We start from the raw sequence: 19,949 nt of genomic DNA on the forward strand, positions 1-19,949 counted from the left end.
CAATGTTTTTTTTGGGGGGGCCACCAAATTTTTCTCTCGGGCCACCAAAAATTTGAAATTGATGATTTTGGTGGCCCCATCGGGCCACCGAAAAATAAAGTTAGTGTCGAGCCCTGGATTGCATAAAAAGGCAACCACTTTCATATCCATCTCACACCTGTACTATGAATTTTGCATGTAACATAATGCTCTGACAATGTGCTATGTGGTGGTGTATAATGACACCTCATACATCAACTAATGCAGATGATGCCACTTCTGAAAGAAGTGAATCCAGATCTGAGTTATTGTATCACAGAAAGCAACACATGTTATGGTCTCAATGAAATAAAATTAAAAAATGCAGAAATGATCATTACAGCCAGCCTGACAGATGTAAGCATCACCAGAGGAAATCAATGTTTCCATCAAAGTAAGAGCAAACTATATTCTAGCATTTCACTATTTCCTCGCCAGGGGGTGGTAAGAAGGGGGCAACCTTGCTGAAGTATCACAATATTGTTACTATGTTGGATTGCAGGTACTGCAACTAAAGGAGTTCTGACTAGGTCAACACATTATCACGGTTAAAGGTAAAAATCAACCTGGCCCACATAAAATCAGCTCTTAAAGTTAACACTCGATCTCCAGTAGGAAATATCCAAGCATTAACTGGCAGTCAGCAATCAGCTTTTTTTTCTTCAGATTCTTCTTCTTCTTCTAAGTTGGATTCAACTGTCAATCCTGTCCAGAAGAGTAAAATATCTATATAGCTCCTCTGAGTTTGCATAAAGGCAGGACTGGTTCCACTGATGCCATCCCCCACGACTCACCTGGTTGTACTTGTCCGTGTCGTCGATGAGGGAGAACACCAGACCGAGACTCTTGACCGCCGACGAGCGGATCTCCTCGGCCCGGTCTTCCAACATCTGCTGCAACATGGACAACACCAGGGAGCTGCAGATTTCTTTCTGCAGGACAAAAGCATGACAACAAGATATAAATTTACTGTACGAGCTGAAATTTTCGCGTACAGATATTTTCGCGAATTGCTACTTGGAGGACATTTTCGCGTGTTGTTAATTTCGCGGTTGCGAGGGTTTAACTGAACTTAGCTATTCGCGCGTTGTTATTTTCGCGTGTTGTTATTTTCGCGGTTCAAAGGCGATTCACGAAATTCGCGAAAATAAAACCACCACGAAAATTTCAGCTCGTACAGTACATGATAACAAGGAAGATGATGATGATGATGATGATGATGATAATGATGATGATGATGATGATGATGAAAAGAAGACAAAGATGAAGAAGAAGGAAAAGGAAACAAGGAGAATTACTGTAAAAGTGCAAATTTTTGCGGTGTTGAAATTTTTGGGCATTTTGTGCATCGAGAAACTAGCGCGAAAATAAAAGCACAGCAATATTTTTGCTTGCTATATGTTCCAATAGTTGATGTCTTGATTACGCGGAATTAAAAACACGCGAAACTCTCCTTACCTGGCCAAGCGCGAAAAATTAGTCGCGCGAAAATATCCACTTTTACAGTAGAAGAATTAGAAGAATTAGTGGAAGTACAACTGTAGCAGTAGTAGTGGTAATAGCAGTAGCACTACATGTAGTTTAGTACAATGTTAGAATCAAAACAGTGACTCTAGTCTCACAGGTTTTCAAATTTGACTAAATTTCAAAAACTTTAATTATTTCAGCTTTTTCATTCTGCCTTCTCAAAAATGTATTTAATAAAACATAAGACACAAGCAGATTTGCAAATTACAAATATATATATACTGTTGGAAAATAAGAAACACATTAGTTGAAGAAGAATCAACAATTCATTAAAAAAAAAAAACTTTCCAGAGCATCATGTGGTTAGCAAACAGGGCCAACCTTTTCTGTGCTTTCAGTTTCATGAGGAAAATATGAGCTTGGGCAAATAAAGTTTTGTTTTATTTTGATTTCATTCCTTGCTTCTTTACATTCCCCCCCCCCCCCCCCTGAATGTTTAAATATACAAAATGAATATACAAAACCAATATCTCCTGTCAGGCAGTACACTTGAATCATCCTACTTGAATGTTCAGGTAAACAAATGTACAGATATTCACACATACAAAATAATATAAAAACATAATATCTCCTGTCAAGGAGTACACTTGAATACATACACCACCATAAAGGACACACGCACACATGCAGATGGGGAAACTCACTGGCAAGTACGGTGCAAGTGCCCCACACGACTCGGCGACCAGTAGTCTCCGCTCAAGGTACTTGTGATTGATTTGTTCCCAGCATTGAGGAAGTAGCTCAGCCTCAGCCTTGGTTGGCCCCACATGCTTGGCGAAGGCTACACAGCCACTCAATATAACTTGTCTGCGGAATAATTCAGTGATAGAGATTATCCTCAAACAATGATACACAGGGATACAAACATTTCGTATGACCAATATCTCACTTTTTTCTGACCTTATGTATTGTTCATTCTGTATTGACACAACCTTCTTCATATTTACTACATAGAGGCTTGTAAAAATTCCATAAAACAATGTTCTTCCCAAATATCACACTCTTGTTGGTACTTTTTTCTCTGAAATTAAAGGCTACAAACACTTGGCATGATTTCTTTTAGAGTCCTGCAGTTACAATGTTTTATTTCCACTGAGACTAGTAATCATCTCCCAATTCAATTATGTAAATCTAACTAACATCCATCATTCGTTCTGCATTTCGTTTCCCGATGCCCTGAAAACTAGGGATACCATGCAGTTCTCAGTAGGCAGAAACATGTCTGAACATGGGGCAGGGTGATATAAAATCTTGCGAGAGCCTACGAAAGAGCTCCCATACCCACCTTTGGTCTTCATCTGGCTTCTTGATCAAGTTAAAGAGTAGATTGAGCAGCTGGTCCCTCTCCCTGGCTTCCGGGTGTGATGAGGCAGCACAGAGGATCAATGGTACTAACTCCTACACACAAGACATTTGTTGACAAAGGAACACATTGTTGTACATGCTCATTCGCAAAATACACTGTTCATTCCTTAATGATGGTAATTGAAACTGACATAACTGGGTTCTAGGTTATTGCTACTAAGGTTTAACCCATTGAGGACGGACTGATTTTGTTACAACATGCATTTTCAATAGACACTTGCCCAAGTATACTCGGGACTCGTTCTCAATGGGTTAACAATACACTGAAACATACATGAGCATGCAATCAATGAACATATTTCTGCAGGGTTAAATGATGAAATTCAATAATAAACAAGAAGAATTTTTGTGTCTGAAGTCAAGTTTGTAAAAATCTAGTAAAATCTACACAAAACCAGGACCTTGCAAGAAAACCTTTTTGAAAAGAAATTTAATCATGGAATACCAGGGTTCTGTCACAAACTCAGCCAGCTTTGTATAACAAAGTAAAACCTACACAGCTACAAGGGTCCACATGCAAACTTTATTAATTCCTTCTACTGGACAATACAGAAGATGCACTTTTCCTACAAACTGCGAAGTCATGCTCAAAACATTCACATAAAAACATACTTCTACGAGTGCAGCTAATTAAAAGTATTGTACTGAAGACACTTCCCTCCTACATAGCCTCACCTCTCTCTTCGCCAGGAGGACGTTGGGGATGATGTGGGGCAGACACCTGGCCAGCATCTCCACAATACCCTGGCCTGATGCAGCGATGTGGGACACCTCTTCCAGGAGCCGCGCCTCTGTGGTCTCCACGGGATGCACTACAGTGCCCAGCAACGCCCGCTGGAACGCTTCTGACACATTTCTGTCAAGAGGTTTTGGAATGAATAGGGCATAAATATATGTGTATTAAAAGCAAAAAGTCCTGGGGTCCGTTTTCATGAAAGTCTTATGAGAGACGTTTTTGCTCATAAGACACACTTATGAGAGATTTCATGAAACAGATTTCACTTCTCTTTGAAAGTCTCTCATAGCTACATTTGAGCGACTTTGGCCATTCTGAGATTTATGTGAAGACTTTTATGCGATGACTTCATGAAACTGGCCTCCGATTCAGCAGTGCATCGTTACATCCTTTAACATTTTTATGGTGACTTATCATTCAGCTGCTAGTGATACAGAATGCACCAACGATATTCCGATGCTCTTTAATCATCTACAACTCATGTCTCCATATCATTACAAGGATTGATTGCAAACATAATTAAGACTGTCCATAAAATCCTCCAATCATCCAGTTCATGCCAAGTGGAGTTAAAATGTTCAGTTTGCAATGTCTTTGTTGGAGGTGAAGGGACTCATCAGTTGCTCTTGGATTTCTTCTTCTAGTGGTTACAAAGCTACATCCTACCACAAAGTTTACTTTACAGGAAGATTGCAACTTCAAAAAAGAATGTTTAAAAATCTTACTTCCTCCTGGTGAAGAATCCATCTCCCGTCTCTGCCTGCTCATCTCCCTGACCTTCGACCTCTCCCCTGTCCTCCTCTTGACCCTCGCCACTCCTCTCATCACCGTTGACGAGAGGCGGCCCGGCGTCAGGGTCGTCCTCACCCGCCTGACCTCCGACCCCATCCCCGTCTTCATCCTCGGCCACGGGTTCTGAGATGTCCTGAAGTGCCTCCACCTGATTGGATGGGGGCGAGGACGATATGGATATGTGGGGTGTGTCATCGGTCATTTCCTGACCAATGGGTTCGCGTCTCTCTCCTCGTTCACTGGCGATGGATGCAGGGTCCTTGATGGGGGAGGTAATAGGGCTGATGCTTGGTGTTGACTGCTTGGGTGTCTTGAGAGTTGTGATTTCCCTAGAAAATGATCATGATGGAAAATTCACTCATTACTTTACAACATTTTCAGAGCATTCAAATGAGGCTTCATTATGCTATTAACATTCCTTAGAAACAGCTTAAACACATAATAAAGATCATAATGTTTCATACACACACATCACACTAAACTATAATTTTTTTTTAGACATGTTAGCAACACAATAGGTGCATCAACTAGTTACTCAAATAGTATGTGAAAAGCACGATATCATGGAAATTTGGAATTTAATGCCCAAAAGAATGCATTCCATAGCTAACCAACATTTTTGTTTTCTTGCAAATAACAATGGTTATGAGCATGCTGTTAGCAATTCATATCAACACTTGCAAAATGCTGTAAACAAGACCTGAGATTAGAAAGGAAAACAGATGTACTTCATTTTGTGTGGGATGGAATTGTGAGGTGCTTATACATTCTGTCATTTGTAATTGACAGCTCAAATTCAAATTCATTTTTTGAAATGAATTTTGGAAGCTGAAATTGCATTATTTGGTTTATAAACTATTTGATCATATTAGAATCTGGTGCACAAAGAACCTTTATTTAAAATCAAACCCCAAAACAAATCAACTTTGCTCTCAATCAATAAAAATCTAGCCCATAGGATTTATGTCTGATATCTACATGTATGTTTGATTTCAATGATTTGTATTTGTGCAAAATGGCTCAAGTACAGATTGCTCTCTTAACATGATGCCACTTAAGGTTTTCTTTAAAATATGAAAATGATTTGGAATTGGAATAAAATTGGGCTATTAGTGTCGATCAATCTGGTTCTGATCTAGAAGATGGCCGCAAAGGGCAGACTCTAGCTTAATACAGTACCAATAAACAGCATACAATACACCCCTCTAGAAATTGAGACAAGTGTTGGGGCCCTATTACGGCATTAGTACATACACATGTCGGCATGCATATCTGTTAGAATACACACATAGCACTTCTGCATCAGCAACCTTCTGCCGCTCAAAGGCAATGCAATGACATGGATGCTCAAGTTTGTTTATCTCAAAACTCTCATTAACAAAATGTATGCACCGCATTACATTATATGTACCTACTTGTTGGGAGATTCAGAATGAAGTACTATATCAGCAAAGCAAGACACGAGAAAAAGATCTGTTATACATTCCTGTTACTGTGGATGGGACATAAATGATGTCTGATAAATTCTAAAAAGCAGGGGTAACATCCAATATATGTACACTACCAATATTATACACCACCCATAAAACAACAACAAAATCTAAACACACATTTAGACATACATTTTGATAATCCAGGATGTTTTATATCAAGCTGTGTTAAGTGTCAGAGCTATCATAAAACAAGTAGTGACTGTATCGTGGAACTGATAAGGAGTTATGGCAATCCTCTGTTGGTCTGTCTGGTCAAAGGTTGCTTGGAATGCATTCCTTTCTGTAAAGTGTCAGATAAATATTTGTGTGTGTTTTACCCCAGTGACGAGTTATGTATATCCTGGATGTGCAACAGGGAAATTAAATGGCCCGCTGTTCTCGTAGAGTGCGATATTTGGAAGTCATAAAATATTCACGATATGGGTAAAATGATGTGGTTCAGACAAGCAATTTATGCAAATACAAGCAAGGGTTGGTGGCCAAATACATGCTTGCAAATTACTACTGAAATTTCTCATATACCTGGTATACAATAGTATGAAGTACTGTCATCTAAATTACAGAAGCTATTACTGACATAATCTTGGTACTTCTCCACACAGAAGCGATTCTTCCACAGTCAGATTATTTTGTCATATGTAAACATTCCACCACAACACACACCACATCCCAACTCTCTTCCGGTCGACAGAACCTTCCTTACCTTTCCATCTTCTCGATTGCAGCTAGGAGTTCCTCTTTGTCCAACCTCAGCTGAGACATCTGCTTGTCCATGTCTTCCATTTCGGCTTCCTACAAATCAATGAATTCCATGTGATGTTTTCTCTTCTATCCAACTACCTGTGCTTTGGTGAAAGGAAACTGTTTTTCCTGCATGTCCCAACTATATCAATCAGTATTTCAAGTCTAACATTTATAGGGCTCTTCGCCAGCAGTGACCCATGGCCATTAACAATTGATATCGGCCCACCAAATTTCCAGAAAGGGTACTTGGTATCTTTTGGTGGCCCGATTGGGTAACTAACATTTAAAATGGATTGTTATGCTTCCTTTCAGTTTGGGCAGCCAAAATTTTATATCTTCAGATTTTAGGGTCCTGAGTGGGGCACCGGAGAAAATAGTTACTGACGAGCCCAAAAAGTTACTTATGTTCCCAAATACTGACAACATCATGTCCAGTATCAGGTGGCATCATGAATTCAAGAAATTTCACTGCCAAAACTTTGCAAAATCCTTTTCCTCTTCTCAAAGATCAGAGGAGGTTTTGGTCACTGTCACTTTCTGAGAAAAACCAATGTTCATGCAAGCTGTTGACAGAAAGTATCCTTCAAAATGAAATACAGATTAACAATTAATTGTAAGGCAGTGCCTTTTAATACTTTGTGTGAAGTGACATAAACATAACTACTGGCGTGACAAACTATAGCATTGCTAATACACGCTCAACTGTCCTTTGTGTGCACATACTATGGTACAATTCAACAGTTCAAACTTGTCTGTGACAGCCAACCTGGACCATACATTTTGGTCAATATATGAATTTTTTTTAAATAATTATATCGATATATGTGAAACTAATAGTTTTACAAGAGTGCCCACACATCAGTGAAAGATTATGACATTGGATCTTAAAGCTACAAGGGGTTGCTTGGTCATCAAAATAATAATAATAATAATAATAATAATAATAATAATAATAATAATAATAATAATAATAATAATAATAATAATGATAATAATAATAATAATAATAATAATAACATTAATAATAACAACATTAATAACATTAATAATAATAACAATAATAATAACAACATTAATAACATTATTATTAATAATAATAACAACAACAACAACAATAATAACAATAGTGTATACTTCTATAGTGCAACAATCCATCAAAAAGATGCTCATGGCACTTTTAGGCTACAAGGTTATGGCACTTTTAGGCTATAAGGTTATGGCATAATAATTTCTCCATCACGGTGTGTAACAATATATCTCGAATGTGGAATCCAGCTCACATAATGCTGTCTCTGCTGTTCAATACTCATATTGAGGTCGGCCTCTACTGCTTCTGGCTGTTCTTCATCGATGCTGTCCTCTCCACAGCCAAACTCCCTTGTCTCCGGGCGGACGATGACGTGGCGACTGTAGTCCCGGTAGAGGTGGAGCAGGTCAGGGGGGCGGGGTGTGTTCAGGCCCACATCATCCCAGTCATCAAAATCCTGTCATTTGAAACGATTCATTAACCAAACTTTTCCCAATATCAGGGTGTATGATGAAGGCTTAAATCACATTCCAATATTCATGCCATGGACAGCCTTTTGTTTGAATCTTTAGAAATAACAAACTATTTCAAAACATATAGCCACTGTAAAAATATTTTGAAGGGAATGAAAGATTAATCAACTCAATATAAGAACTGCACTCGATTGTTATAGCTTCCAAAACGTAAACAAACACTTCACACATCTTATCAAAAACAAAACTGGTCAGATCATAACAACAACAAAACAAATGTGTAAATATATTGTAGTCTGTAAAAATTTGGATCTCCACTGAGATGTGCACATATAATCATGACTGCTTTTCTAGTAATTGATCTGCTTGATGCTAAGCACTGCCATCAACTTTCAATCAATGTATGCTGAATGTAGTACACCAGAATGGCAAATATGATTCCTTCAATTCATCTCTCTCTCAATCAAAAAGTAAAGAAAAAGAAAAAAGCTCAGATGTAACTTACCTGGTCTTCATTTTCATCAGCAAATGTAATTGAGGTCAGCTTGTAGTTGTTGTTCATGAGATACTCATTGACTAGAAAGTTAACAGCTCTCCTCTCTAGGGGTCTTGTAGCTTCCTGCACGTCATCCACAAATCACAGCATAAAATACAAACACATATCACAGACATGCACACAAGGACAAAAAATGTGTTCAAACAGACCCACAACATAATGAATAATCATGAGATATTGATACAGGAAACTTCCATCAATTGGGGATGATCATACAATGGGAGGTAAGGCTTTTAGGCTGCGTTCACATAGAAGTATTCGGTATTCAGTATTCGCTATTCGCTATTCGGGCACCGAATACACCATCACCCGCATCGACAACTCACCATCCCATGCAGTGAGGATTTCTTCCTCCTACATCCCAGCAAATCTTATTAACAGTTTCTAAACTGCATCAGAATGTCAGTCTACATGCTTATTTTTGCTAAAGGGCAAATCCAGACCAAAATTGTCATTATTTCATAGACAAGAGACGGTATACGCTGCAAGAAAATCGAACAAGCTCGATTCCCACTTTGCTATACTATTCGCAGCTATTCGGTACTTTCGAATAGGTGCCCTCTTATGTGAACCGGTGTGAGGAAATCCTATCGTTCGATTCAAGCTATTCGCGCGCCCTCGAAAACGAGCCCCGAATACCCGAATAGTATACTTCTATATGTGAACGCAGCCTTACCAACATTTAGTAAAAGTTAGGCAGATGCCTTAGCCTCCTATTGAATGATGAGCTAACATTGTTTAACACATTTCTAGTAGTATTTTGGTGAGTGACTGTATTTCATATCAAACTGTTTTATGACAACTTTCTCTCTTTTATATAGAAAAAATATATGTTATATTCAACAAATAGAAATTCTGTAATATCTTCCTTACAAGAGAACCAAATGGCCAGCAGCAAATCCAGTTTATGCACAATGCTTCAGCCTTCATTTCACTGGGGGATTTTCATTTGTCATTCCTTTTTCCTCTTTCCCTTGTATGCGTTTTGGGTACATTACCGGCATTAGTAAGGTTTTCCTTATCTGTGACCTTTGGACGGCTTAAGTACAGCGCACAGTTTGTAATTTACGCCCAAAGCAGCATTTGGTTGAAACGATACTTCCTATTAGTCCCAAACCTAGTAGAATTGACTCTCTGTTGAAAATATGCACTGGGGTAAGAAAGGCTCTTCAAGTTAAACTTAAAAGCATAAGCTTTACCTTGTACTCTTTGAAATATGATAAAAAAATATAATTTATTACGAGTATTATTCTACTCTGAGCTGTCCCGAAACAATTTCTCATTTGTACTGAATATGGAGACACAATCACGTACTAGCTGGTACATGTACAAGCATTCATGATCTGCACAGTAGAAGAGAGCGACGTTTCAAATTTTTGCCAATTCACCACAAAAACCACACTGCACTAGTTGCCACCAATTTGCCTACCATGGCTCTCAATCACATGAATTATTCTTGCTTCACTCCACACGCTGGAATATACACTGCATACAGCAATGTGAAACAGCTTGCATATGAATACTTCACTCTTACCTCAACAGCATTGCCTTCTGGGTCCTTGTTGGAATGGACTGGAGATGGAATGTCACTCTCTGGAATTTAACACGAGTCATACATAGATTGCGATATCATACATTTTAACAGCTTCACAGGACAGGAGTCTAATAGGAATTACCTAATCTCAAATAAAAATATGTTTGCACACATAGACACACACACAAATACATATAAAACTTTGGGAAATGAGTAAATGTCAGCATTAGTCATGGCTTCAGGAAAATCACCTAAAGTCAATATCAGCAACTAGTCAAAATACAATGTACTACATACTTAGGTAATATCAACACAAAATATCGAAAGTATTGCAAATGAGAAGTGACATTACTGTGTCATAACCGTCTAAGAGAGCTATTTCCAGATACCATGTACATGAAGTGTGATGATGTGAAAATTATAATTTAGTTGAGGTAATATTAAAGAAGTTCCTCATCATGTATCATCCGAAGTGACTCTATCTATTACATGTGCTTCAGTAGCTTTTATCTACGACAAGTCTTGTTTGTTGGCCATGTTCCTTGAAAAGAAAAATTTTTGCAAGAGTGAATTCCCTCTATGAGCCGTTTCACAACTGATTACTTGTAGTCTTTGGCTATAGATCAGTAAATGTACTCCTTAAAGGTCTTATCCTTTTGCAAACATCATGAAATTTTGCAGGGTTGAAAATAATGTCTTCCAACATTACAAATGAAATTGTTCATTTACACCTCAGAATTATTGTTATTAATCACTTATTATCATCATTTTTTTTTCCAAAGAGATGAAAGACTAACCCCATGTCACTCAAAAATAAGCTTCCCTTTTCTACCGGGAATAACAGTTGGATTTTTTTTTTTGGGGGGGGGGGGGGGGGGGTGGGGGCCAAAAAAATCCACTGGAAAATTACTACTTACTGTTTTCCCCTCCATCGTAAAGAAGTTTCCACTTTTATCATTCTGAGGAAAGGTCTGGATTATCTACCTCTACAACATACTGGTACACTCAGTACCAGCTTACAAATAATGTATGAAAATAATCTTTAATTTTCCAGGGTTACAAAAGGGACACACAAACTCTAACTCCATACCAGTGGGAACTCAAACACCCACCTGCTGCCTCTGTTAGGTTAGCTCTCAGTGACTTGATGGTTTCTCTGGCTTTCCGCAGCTCAAACTCCAGCACGGCACATTTCTCGTCAACCTGGTTGTTGCCGTCGTCGGAATAGCGTGCCATGTCAAGGGAGTCGAAGGTGGTTTCGCTAGACGTACGGTCTAGATGGCAAAACCAGGCAAGGGATATTTGAAAGGTGAGGAGTATCATCAGGAAATTCTATTACATAGACATTAAACACAGCTGGTTTTGCATTCACAGCGAATACATTTAAGAGTGGAGAGTGCAGTTGACTTCACATTAATGCTAAAATGTAGATACAGTAAAATGACAAAATTAAAGGCTGAAAATTTACAGTTCGGATATTATCCTAAATGATCTTTTCTGAATTTGTCAATAAATGTATACTTCATTACATTCTCAGTGAACTTCCATGGTACATCCACTTTTGTATATCAAATGCCTTGTTTTTCTGAAGGCAACACAGTGCTATGTACCCAGTTGAAAAGGTGCTGTGTAAACATCAACTAGTATAATACTTCAAAGCTGTACAGTACTGTATGTACACAGTATACAGTTACATGTACATACATCCTGTACATTGTAGCATGCTTTACTTTTCAAGAATAATACTGATTCACCAGTGCCTTAGAGGAAAAAAAAATCCCTCATGAATAGTTATTAGTAACTTATTCTCTAAATGCTAATATTTTTAAAAATACATTGACTTTCTTCATAACTAATAAATCTGAAGAGCATTCATTGTACACACCCACATACAATATTAGCCACAAAAATATTGCATATTGCATAATGCAATATTTTTGTGGCCTCACTGAATTTTATCAAATCACAAATAGGTATGTATGTATACTTCATGTAATTTGATTACTTGGTCAAAAGCGGTTGATTTTTGCTTTTTTAGCAAATATTTGATAACTTTGGATTGGAAGAGGTTCATCATGGTGAAGAATGAATGAAGAAAGTAATAAGTTGTCTCACGATGTGCAAACTTTCAGAGGTTGCGACGTTTCGACTGCTAACTGCTAGTCTTCGTCAGGCAATGAACATAGACGGCAGGGAACAATAGCAGCACCGCGTCCGGTGATTGGCCATTGACAGCGGCCAACCATAACGCAGCTCCCGCGCCAGGAGCACCTCGACCAATAGCAGGCCAGCGGCACCAGCCAATGGCAGTCCAGCTCACGCCTTGGTAGAGCCGGACAATAGCGCGCGCCCGGTCGCCCCGGGCCCCCTTCGCGGCTATATAAACCGCACGCAGCGAAGTCTATGTTCATTGCCTGACGAAGACTAGCAGTTAGCAGTCGAAACGTCGCAACCTCTCAACGTTTGCACATCGTGAGACGACTGATTACTTTCTTCATTCATTTGATAACTTGTCTGATATTGTGAACATTACATCATTTGTAATCTACATCATGTACAATGTACACAAATTGCTCATGACAAACATGCAGTGAAATATTTAACAATGCTTTGCTTTGATTTTTTTATCTAAATTTCTTCATTTCATTTGTCCCTTTTTGTTTCTTTTCAATACAATAGCAGATATCATCTGTGAGTTACACCAAAAATTGTATGTAGGCATTCCTGTAGCACTGACAGCAGCACGAATACTAATTGCATTGTACACCACTTTTACACACTGTAATAAGCATCACATGCAACTCATTTTTTTTTTTTTTTTTTTTTTTTTGCGGTGACATCATATTGGTTCATGAGAGATGGCACTATCAGCAGACACCTTTACTTTTATATTCACAGTATCTAATCTACTGCATTAAAATCACAGGTGAAAGATGGAGATTACAGTGCATTTAACAGTCAGAGCCAGAGGTCCACATACATGTGTACTGTATTCTTTTCTACATTCTACAATGTACATCCAGTAAATCTAGACTTAAAAGTGTACTATGATTCTATAGAGAAATGTATCAAATGAAGCTCCTTTCCTCTCCCTTCCCTCTTCCTCTATCTATATGTCATTAACTACCAGCAATTAATGTGATCACTCAGGCTTGGTCTACAATATTACTGTACATCCAACATGATTTCATGATTCTTAATTGCATCATCAATGACACCTGAAACTCACTTCACATAATCATGTAAAAGAGAAAACAATCTGGGTCTGATATTTCTAGTGTTTACAGTACACTTGGGACTCTATCCAGATGTTTATTGCATAGGGACACCGCCCCCTCTTTTTCAGAGAAAAGGAGACAAATAATTCAGTGAGTTGATGTCGCTGAATATGCACAAACACTGCCAGCACTCGTTCACAGTCTGGACATTGTACTAAGATGCGCATTAACTGCACCTGCATGTACAATGTATACCATGGTTCGGCCTGAAATATTGAACCTTATTACACCACAGCACATGAGGCAGATTTACTAAGAAGATAACTTCCTATAGATGGTACATTTCAGCTGCCACTACCATACATGTAAGATTAAATCAATACGTCCACGGTGTATTTCCGTACAAATGTATACATGTCTATGCTTAGAAACATGTCTTCGTGAAGTCCCTCAAAAAGATATCAGATAAACTTAGATATGTACATGTAAATTATTCAAATTACTGATTCAAGACCTGTTTAATACAAGTGACTGACAAATTGCCTTAATTAATGTAAATACATGCCCATCATTCAGTGTCTTTTAGTATTAGATGGCTATGATAAAAATCAATGGTTATCATCATAAAAGACAATTATATTGCTTCAATGGGTAAAGTCATTTAAAACGAAGTACATAGTGAAACATTTTGAGGAAACAGGAAGAGATTACAATAATACTATAGGCTTTTAGATTAGCTTGTTACCAAAGAAACCTACAAACTACGCTATCACTCATGATCATGACAAGTCTTTTTGTCTCATGAATTGCAGACTCTATATCTATTCAAACCTTTCCTGTCCATACAAAATGTAAGAGTGAACTGAGCATCATGCAGTTACTAAGAATCACTCATTTAAGGAAACAATTTATGTCAAAATCATGCAGATAATGCTACTTTTCCCCATAAACTGTAATTAATATGCTGTACAAGCATAATATAATACATGAGGATAATGATTTTGAATATCCCTTATGCATGGAAATTCTTTGAAATGGATCATTAATACAATAATCAGCAGTATCATTAGTACCAACAACTGTACTTAGATTATAAAATTAAGTACACTGTATAGAAGCTCACTACTTTAGTACAATTATTACAATGTACATGTATGTAATACTATTGAACTACAATCTGATACTGACAAACTGCAACATCTTACTGCAATCGTTTAAGCCACAACTCCTCGCATACATTTATTTCATATGTTAAATGTCTAGAGCCTGGAAAATTGAGTTGTTTGAGGGTTGATCACACACATTCATCATGTTGTGGAATTTATTTGCAGGCCTATTTTGCATAAAGTAGATATTAAAATTATTGACAAATTTTTCCTCATTCATGCCATTGGACAGCATAGGAATGATATGAAAAAATGATCGCAAAGACCCTGGATAACTCATGAAGTTTCTCATAGTTATTGTACACTTCTTATTTTAGGAGGCAAGCTCTCTAATCTACTGTGTACCTTTAGAACAGCAGGTTTTGTTTGAATTGATTTGGTGTTTTTTTTTATTTGTTTTGTAAAGAATATGATGCATGTAAACATAGCATGCACATTCAAAGTTGAAATCATTGCATGCATCCTTCTTCATTTCTCCTGTAATTTCATTAATCACAATGCTATTACCTCTTCTTGTTCACTGGTCTGTGTGGTCACTGGTCAGTACTTACAGTGTATATTCTATGCTGTACATGCAGGGTGCTTTGGTTTTACTGTGATTTATACATTGGAATGCATTAGATCTGAAACTGTACATACAATGTAATCTTTTAAAGCCCATCAATCCTACAGTGTGTTGGTACACTTCCTGCCTGTTTAATTTCTATTATTCTATCAAAGCCTTCATCAAAAGAAGTCTTCAAAGATGCAAATCAATTAACAGTCCATCATACATGTACATGTTAAATATAACTGCTATTATCCTATACCATATGAAACCTTATGTATTTATGAAACCTTACAAATTTGTATTTCAGTAAACCATAGACTGACATTGAGTTTTTAATAATAATGATACCACTACCATGGTAAAAGAACTTATGATAGCATGATGACAAAGAAAAGAAAAAGAAATAAATAACTTTCATCTCCACTGCCTGTGGGCAAAAGGATGAACAATTGTGATTTGTCACTATGGTGAAGCACGTACAAGGGGAACATTGTAATGGCAGAGCACCAAGTGCACACACAATTTACTGGTACAGTGGAACTTCCAATACAATATGTATCTCGGCCATCATGGGTCTTAAGACTTGGGTAATTTGTAGTGTGTAAACCCTACATCATTCACACTGGGCATCCATGTAAGCAGTCAGGAAAATATTTGAGATAATGTAATATCATGGCATACATTGTATCAACATCATGATGAAATGTCACAGTAGAGTACAAGTCAACCATTGTCATACAGCTCAAATAGGGAAGATCATTTAAACTCCGACTACATGTAGGTTTCACTTTATAAATGGACTAGAATGCAACGTCAGATATCTACATGTAGGTCTAACTTACTGTAAAACACAATATTTTCACGAATTGGAGCCGACAGCCTTTTTTGCAGCATGAAATTTTCACAAGTTGCCTCTAACATTCAATGCATATAGTATAGACAAGAACTTTCGCGTGCATTTTAATTTCGCAAGTCTTGGCTCTTGCGAAATTCGTAATATTAAAATGCACGCAAACATTCCTCATTTTACAGTATGCTTGGCAGATTCCTACTTGAAGGTGTAATAGTGGGAGCTACTAAAATGTACTACCAGTATGCATAATGTTTTCGTGCTGGATCAATTTCACAGAACTTCACTTGTTCATAAATAATTCCACATTTTAGACCATTTTTTACATGATATTGTTACACAAGTGTATTTCGTAAAATTAAAATGCACGCGAACATTCCTCATTTTACAGTATGCTTGGCAGATTCCTATTTGAAGGTGTAATAGTGGGAGCTACTAAAATGTACTACCAGTATGCATAATGTTTTCGTGCTGGATCAATTTCACAGAACTTCACTTGTTTATAAATAATTCCACATTTTAGACCATTTTTTACATGATATTGTTACACAAGTGTATTTCTTTGATTGTATGTGTCCTACTGTCTTTTTAAATACAATCACGACACTAGTGTAAAAAAAAAAATCTAATGTTACAACAGTTTCATTTCTTCACTTGCAGTAAACTTGAAAAAAAAAAGTCATAAAACCCCTCCAAAATGAAAAGGTCTGCAAGAATATTGTCACATACTGTAAGGGGGCATAAACTGCATCATTCACAATGTCAATAAATTGTCATTTGTCATTTGTCTTGGGGTAGGTACAATCCGTCAATGTAGTTTGATGAAACAACCTTGGTTATTGGTAAAATCTAGCCATCAATAGAAAAACATTTCATTTGGTAAAGTGATAATCGCGAGAGAAGTAAGTAATGTTGGTGACAAGTTATTAGCATCTAACATTACAATCTTCATCAAGTGTAGAACTGGTAACGTTGGAGGGTTATATATTCATGATCATATCCATGGAAGCTGAAGTGGCTGTGTACTTCAGTGTAACAGTTAGCTGTGCCCACTGCTGTGGCACAGTAGCCCGGTAGCCAGTTCAGTGACAGTGTCAGTAAATTACCAAAGGTGATTATCAGTCACACAGCACCATTGGCAGGGAAATGACCAATAGTCTAACTGTATTACTTCCGCAAATCATGCTATGTCACTGGTTCAGTCTACCAAAACTTTGGTTATACTCACATAGGCTTCCGCCGACCAAGGGAGAACCGCGTTCTGCCTGCTTTTCGAAATTCCCTGGATTGGAAAAGTAGTCGCGGAGGCGGGGCAGCTGTCGGCCATTCTCGGTCAGTTCAGTGTGTAGCTCCAAAGCAGAAAGCAGCAGGTTGTCTTTCAGTAATTTCACAGCGATGGAATCATAATTGAGTTCGTCTTTTCTCTCAGGAGTTCGAGGCGATTCGGATGATGTTGCTGGTTTTCTTGGTTTTTCGTCTTCGACAGCGGCAACTATGCTGTCGTCAATTTCTCCGTCTGTATCCTCGAAGAACGGATTGTAGTCCGCCATGTCTGTTTTGATGTGTTGCTGATGATGATTGCATTTGATTGATGGATGATGCATTACACACGTAAACGCGCCGCACAGACTGTAGATGTGTACACATTTACGGTGCATACTCGTACGCTATGTACAATTGTACGTTATCTTTTCCCTGTATTTGTGTGTGTGTGTGCGGCAAGCAGGGAGCCAGACAGGTCGACGTCAGACGTTCGACCGCAAAATGCGGCGTGTGCTAAATCGGCACCTCTCTTCCAATAGGGCGTAAAAATTTTCGTACCGGTACTTATTTCATTTTGTTTTCTTCATGGCTATTATGGGTTAGTGGCCTAAATCATTTTAGGCTTCTAATTTCAGCACAGCACCTAAACCTAACCCTAACCTTAAACTCTAACCCTATTAAGCCCTAAAGCCACCTAAATTTAATTATTTATTTGTGGAAAATTGAGCAAAGAAAATGGGATTCCATCGTTATGTTACTTTAATACATATATCACTTATTTTTTCCCCAAATTTCAGGGGGATAATTACATATGGCTGTGCTGAAGTTGGAAGCCTAAAATAATTTAGCTTTGTAAACCAGGATTGCCTTATTGATTTACTTTCTTTTTATTTTGCAAAGAGGAAACTATACAGTTTATACATATAGGCCTTCCTTGTTATCAATCGATTGAACTTTTATAGATGCAAGGTTCAGGGCAGCGGAAGGGGGTGGGGATGTGGGGCTGAAGCCTCCTCCGGTTTTTATGCTCTGTAAAAAATAAAAATGCTAATAATAATGATGATAATAATAATAGTAATAATGATTGATAAATAAATAACAGGCGCCCATATTTTCCGAAGGTAGTCTTTAGAGTGACCCCATTCCCCGATCTCGCCCCCCCCCCCCCCGAAAACTTTCCGCTGCCCTTGAGTTTGTTTAAAAAAAAAAAACTTCTTACTATCAATTCCACAATGTATCTGTACCGCGGCGACAACGTTCCCTCGCCTCGACCAATAAAACCGCGGGAGAGAATGAGGGGTAGGGCCTACCGTTTTAAGAGACACACACCAAAAACATTCTCTGATGGGTAGTGTGTCCACTGATGCGACTACGTATACCCCGCCCGCCCGTTCACACTCATAGGAAGCAATACACTAATCGTGTTAGCAAACGAAAACGTTTTCACTGATCTCATTTATTAAGCCCTTTGTCTCAAGAGATCAGATAGGTGTTAAATGTATCAAAGGAATTTTACCGCGGTTTCGTTCTACTATAAATAGGGTTGTCGGGTAATGTGGCGTACTGACGGTATTAAATGTCGGTGTAGAATTTGGCAAAAGTTACCGCGACAACATCCGAGCAACATTTTGAGGAGACCGCAATAGCCTGGGTAATAAATACATACATAAATCAATCAATCAATCAATCAATCAATCAATCAATAGAAAGAAAGGAAATCCACCCCAAAATAAATAAACTTCAAAAGAAAGAGAATTCCCTACAGAACGATACAAAAATGACAAAAATCGGATGAGAAGTAAAAAAGATATGTCACTTTGAAATTTCACATTCTTTTTTTTTTTTTGGAAAACATTTCTTGACCAGTCCTTATGAATATTCAAATGAGCGAGTTGATGATGTCATACGTTCACAATTTTTCATGTATGTTAATATGTGGTATTATAATGATATTCGGGTTTTTTTTTTCATTTTTAGCTAATCCAAGTTCTTTTTTATTATAGGCCAGTTTTAAGGCAAGTTTTATATCCATACAGCTGAAATATGAGACTTCTGTCATTTCTGCATATGAAAACAATTAGAAATTGTGAGAGTATGACATCGTCAACTTACTCATTTGAATATTCATATAAGGACTGGTCGAGAATGTTTTCCAGCAAAATGTGGGCAAAAATAATGTCATATCTTCCTTAGTCCTATCCGGATTCCATAAGATGCCACTATATACAAATTAACAATCGAAAATTAAAGGGGGTGCACGTCCCCCATTTTATTTGTTCCTTTTTTATTACTTTTATTTTCAGGAAAGGGGGCGCGCCTCTGGATCCGCCAACTGCAGCCATAGCCTTGAGCATTATACTGTTTCTGAAACAAACCCATATGTCTAATTGACTTTCATACTAGTTTACTAGTAAGTGCAGTAGTGCTAGGGATGTCAGGTCTTACAATGTCACACCAAAGCGCTCCGAAAAACTTCTTTTTTTTTTGGTTTTGTTTGTTTGTTTGTTGTTTGTTTGTTTGTTTGTTTGTTTGTTTTTTGTTTGTTTGTTTTTTTTGGGGGGGGGCAAAATCTCGACGGGGGCACATTAATATTATGACGGTGTGAGATCCTCGGCGAGGGAGCGAAGCGACCGAGCG

The 19,949-nt window shown here is 37.8% G+C and overlaps 1 protein-coding gene across 1 annotated transcript in view; it reads right to left on the minus strand.

Moving 5' to 3' along the window:
- LOC139712950 (RAB11-binding protein RELCH homolog) overlaps positions 1-17,617 on the minus strand; it is a 40,702-nt gene extending 23,085 nt beyond the window's left edge. The window contains exons 1-11 of the mRNA XM_071624731.1: positions 17,278-17,617; positions 11,378-11,539; positions 10,266-10,324; positions 8,681-8,794; positions 7,956-8,159; positions 6,635-6,723; positions 4,372-4,767; positions 3,586-3,766; positions 2,831-2,943; positions 2,190-2,352; positions 813-950 (exon numbers count right to left, since the gene is read on the minus strand). Coding sequence (XP_071480832.1) covers positions 813-950; positions 2,190-2,352; positions 2,831-2,943; positions 3,586-3,766; positions 4,372-4,767; positions 6,635-6,723; positions 7,956-8,159; positions 8,681-8,794; positions 10,266-10,324; positions 11,378-11,539; positions 17,278-17,599 — 1,941 coding nt within the window. The 5' untranslated portion in view covers positions 17,600-17,617. The remainder of the gene's footprint in view (positions 1-812; positions 951-2,189; positions 2,353-2,830; positions 2,944-3,585; positions 3,767-4,371; positions 4,768-6,634; positions 6,724-7,955; positions 8,160-8,680; positions 8,795-10,265; positions 10,325-11,377; positions 11,540-17,277) is intronic.
- Positions 17,618-19,949: the final 2,332 nt, after the last annotated feature.

Source organism: Diadema antillarum, unplaced genomic scaffold, assembly GCF_040938485.1.
Source record: "Diadema antillarum isolate AM-2024a unplaced genomic scaffold, OU_Dant_1.0 seq00001879_RagTag, whole genome shotgun sequence".
NCBI classification, from domain to species: Eukaryota; Metazoa; Echinodermata; class Echinoidea; order Diadematoida; family Diadematidae; genus Diadema; species Diadema antillarum.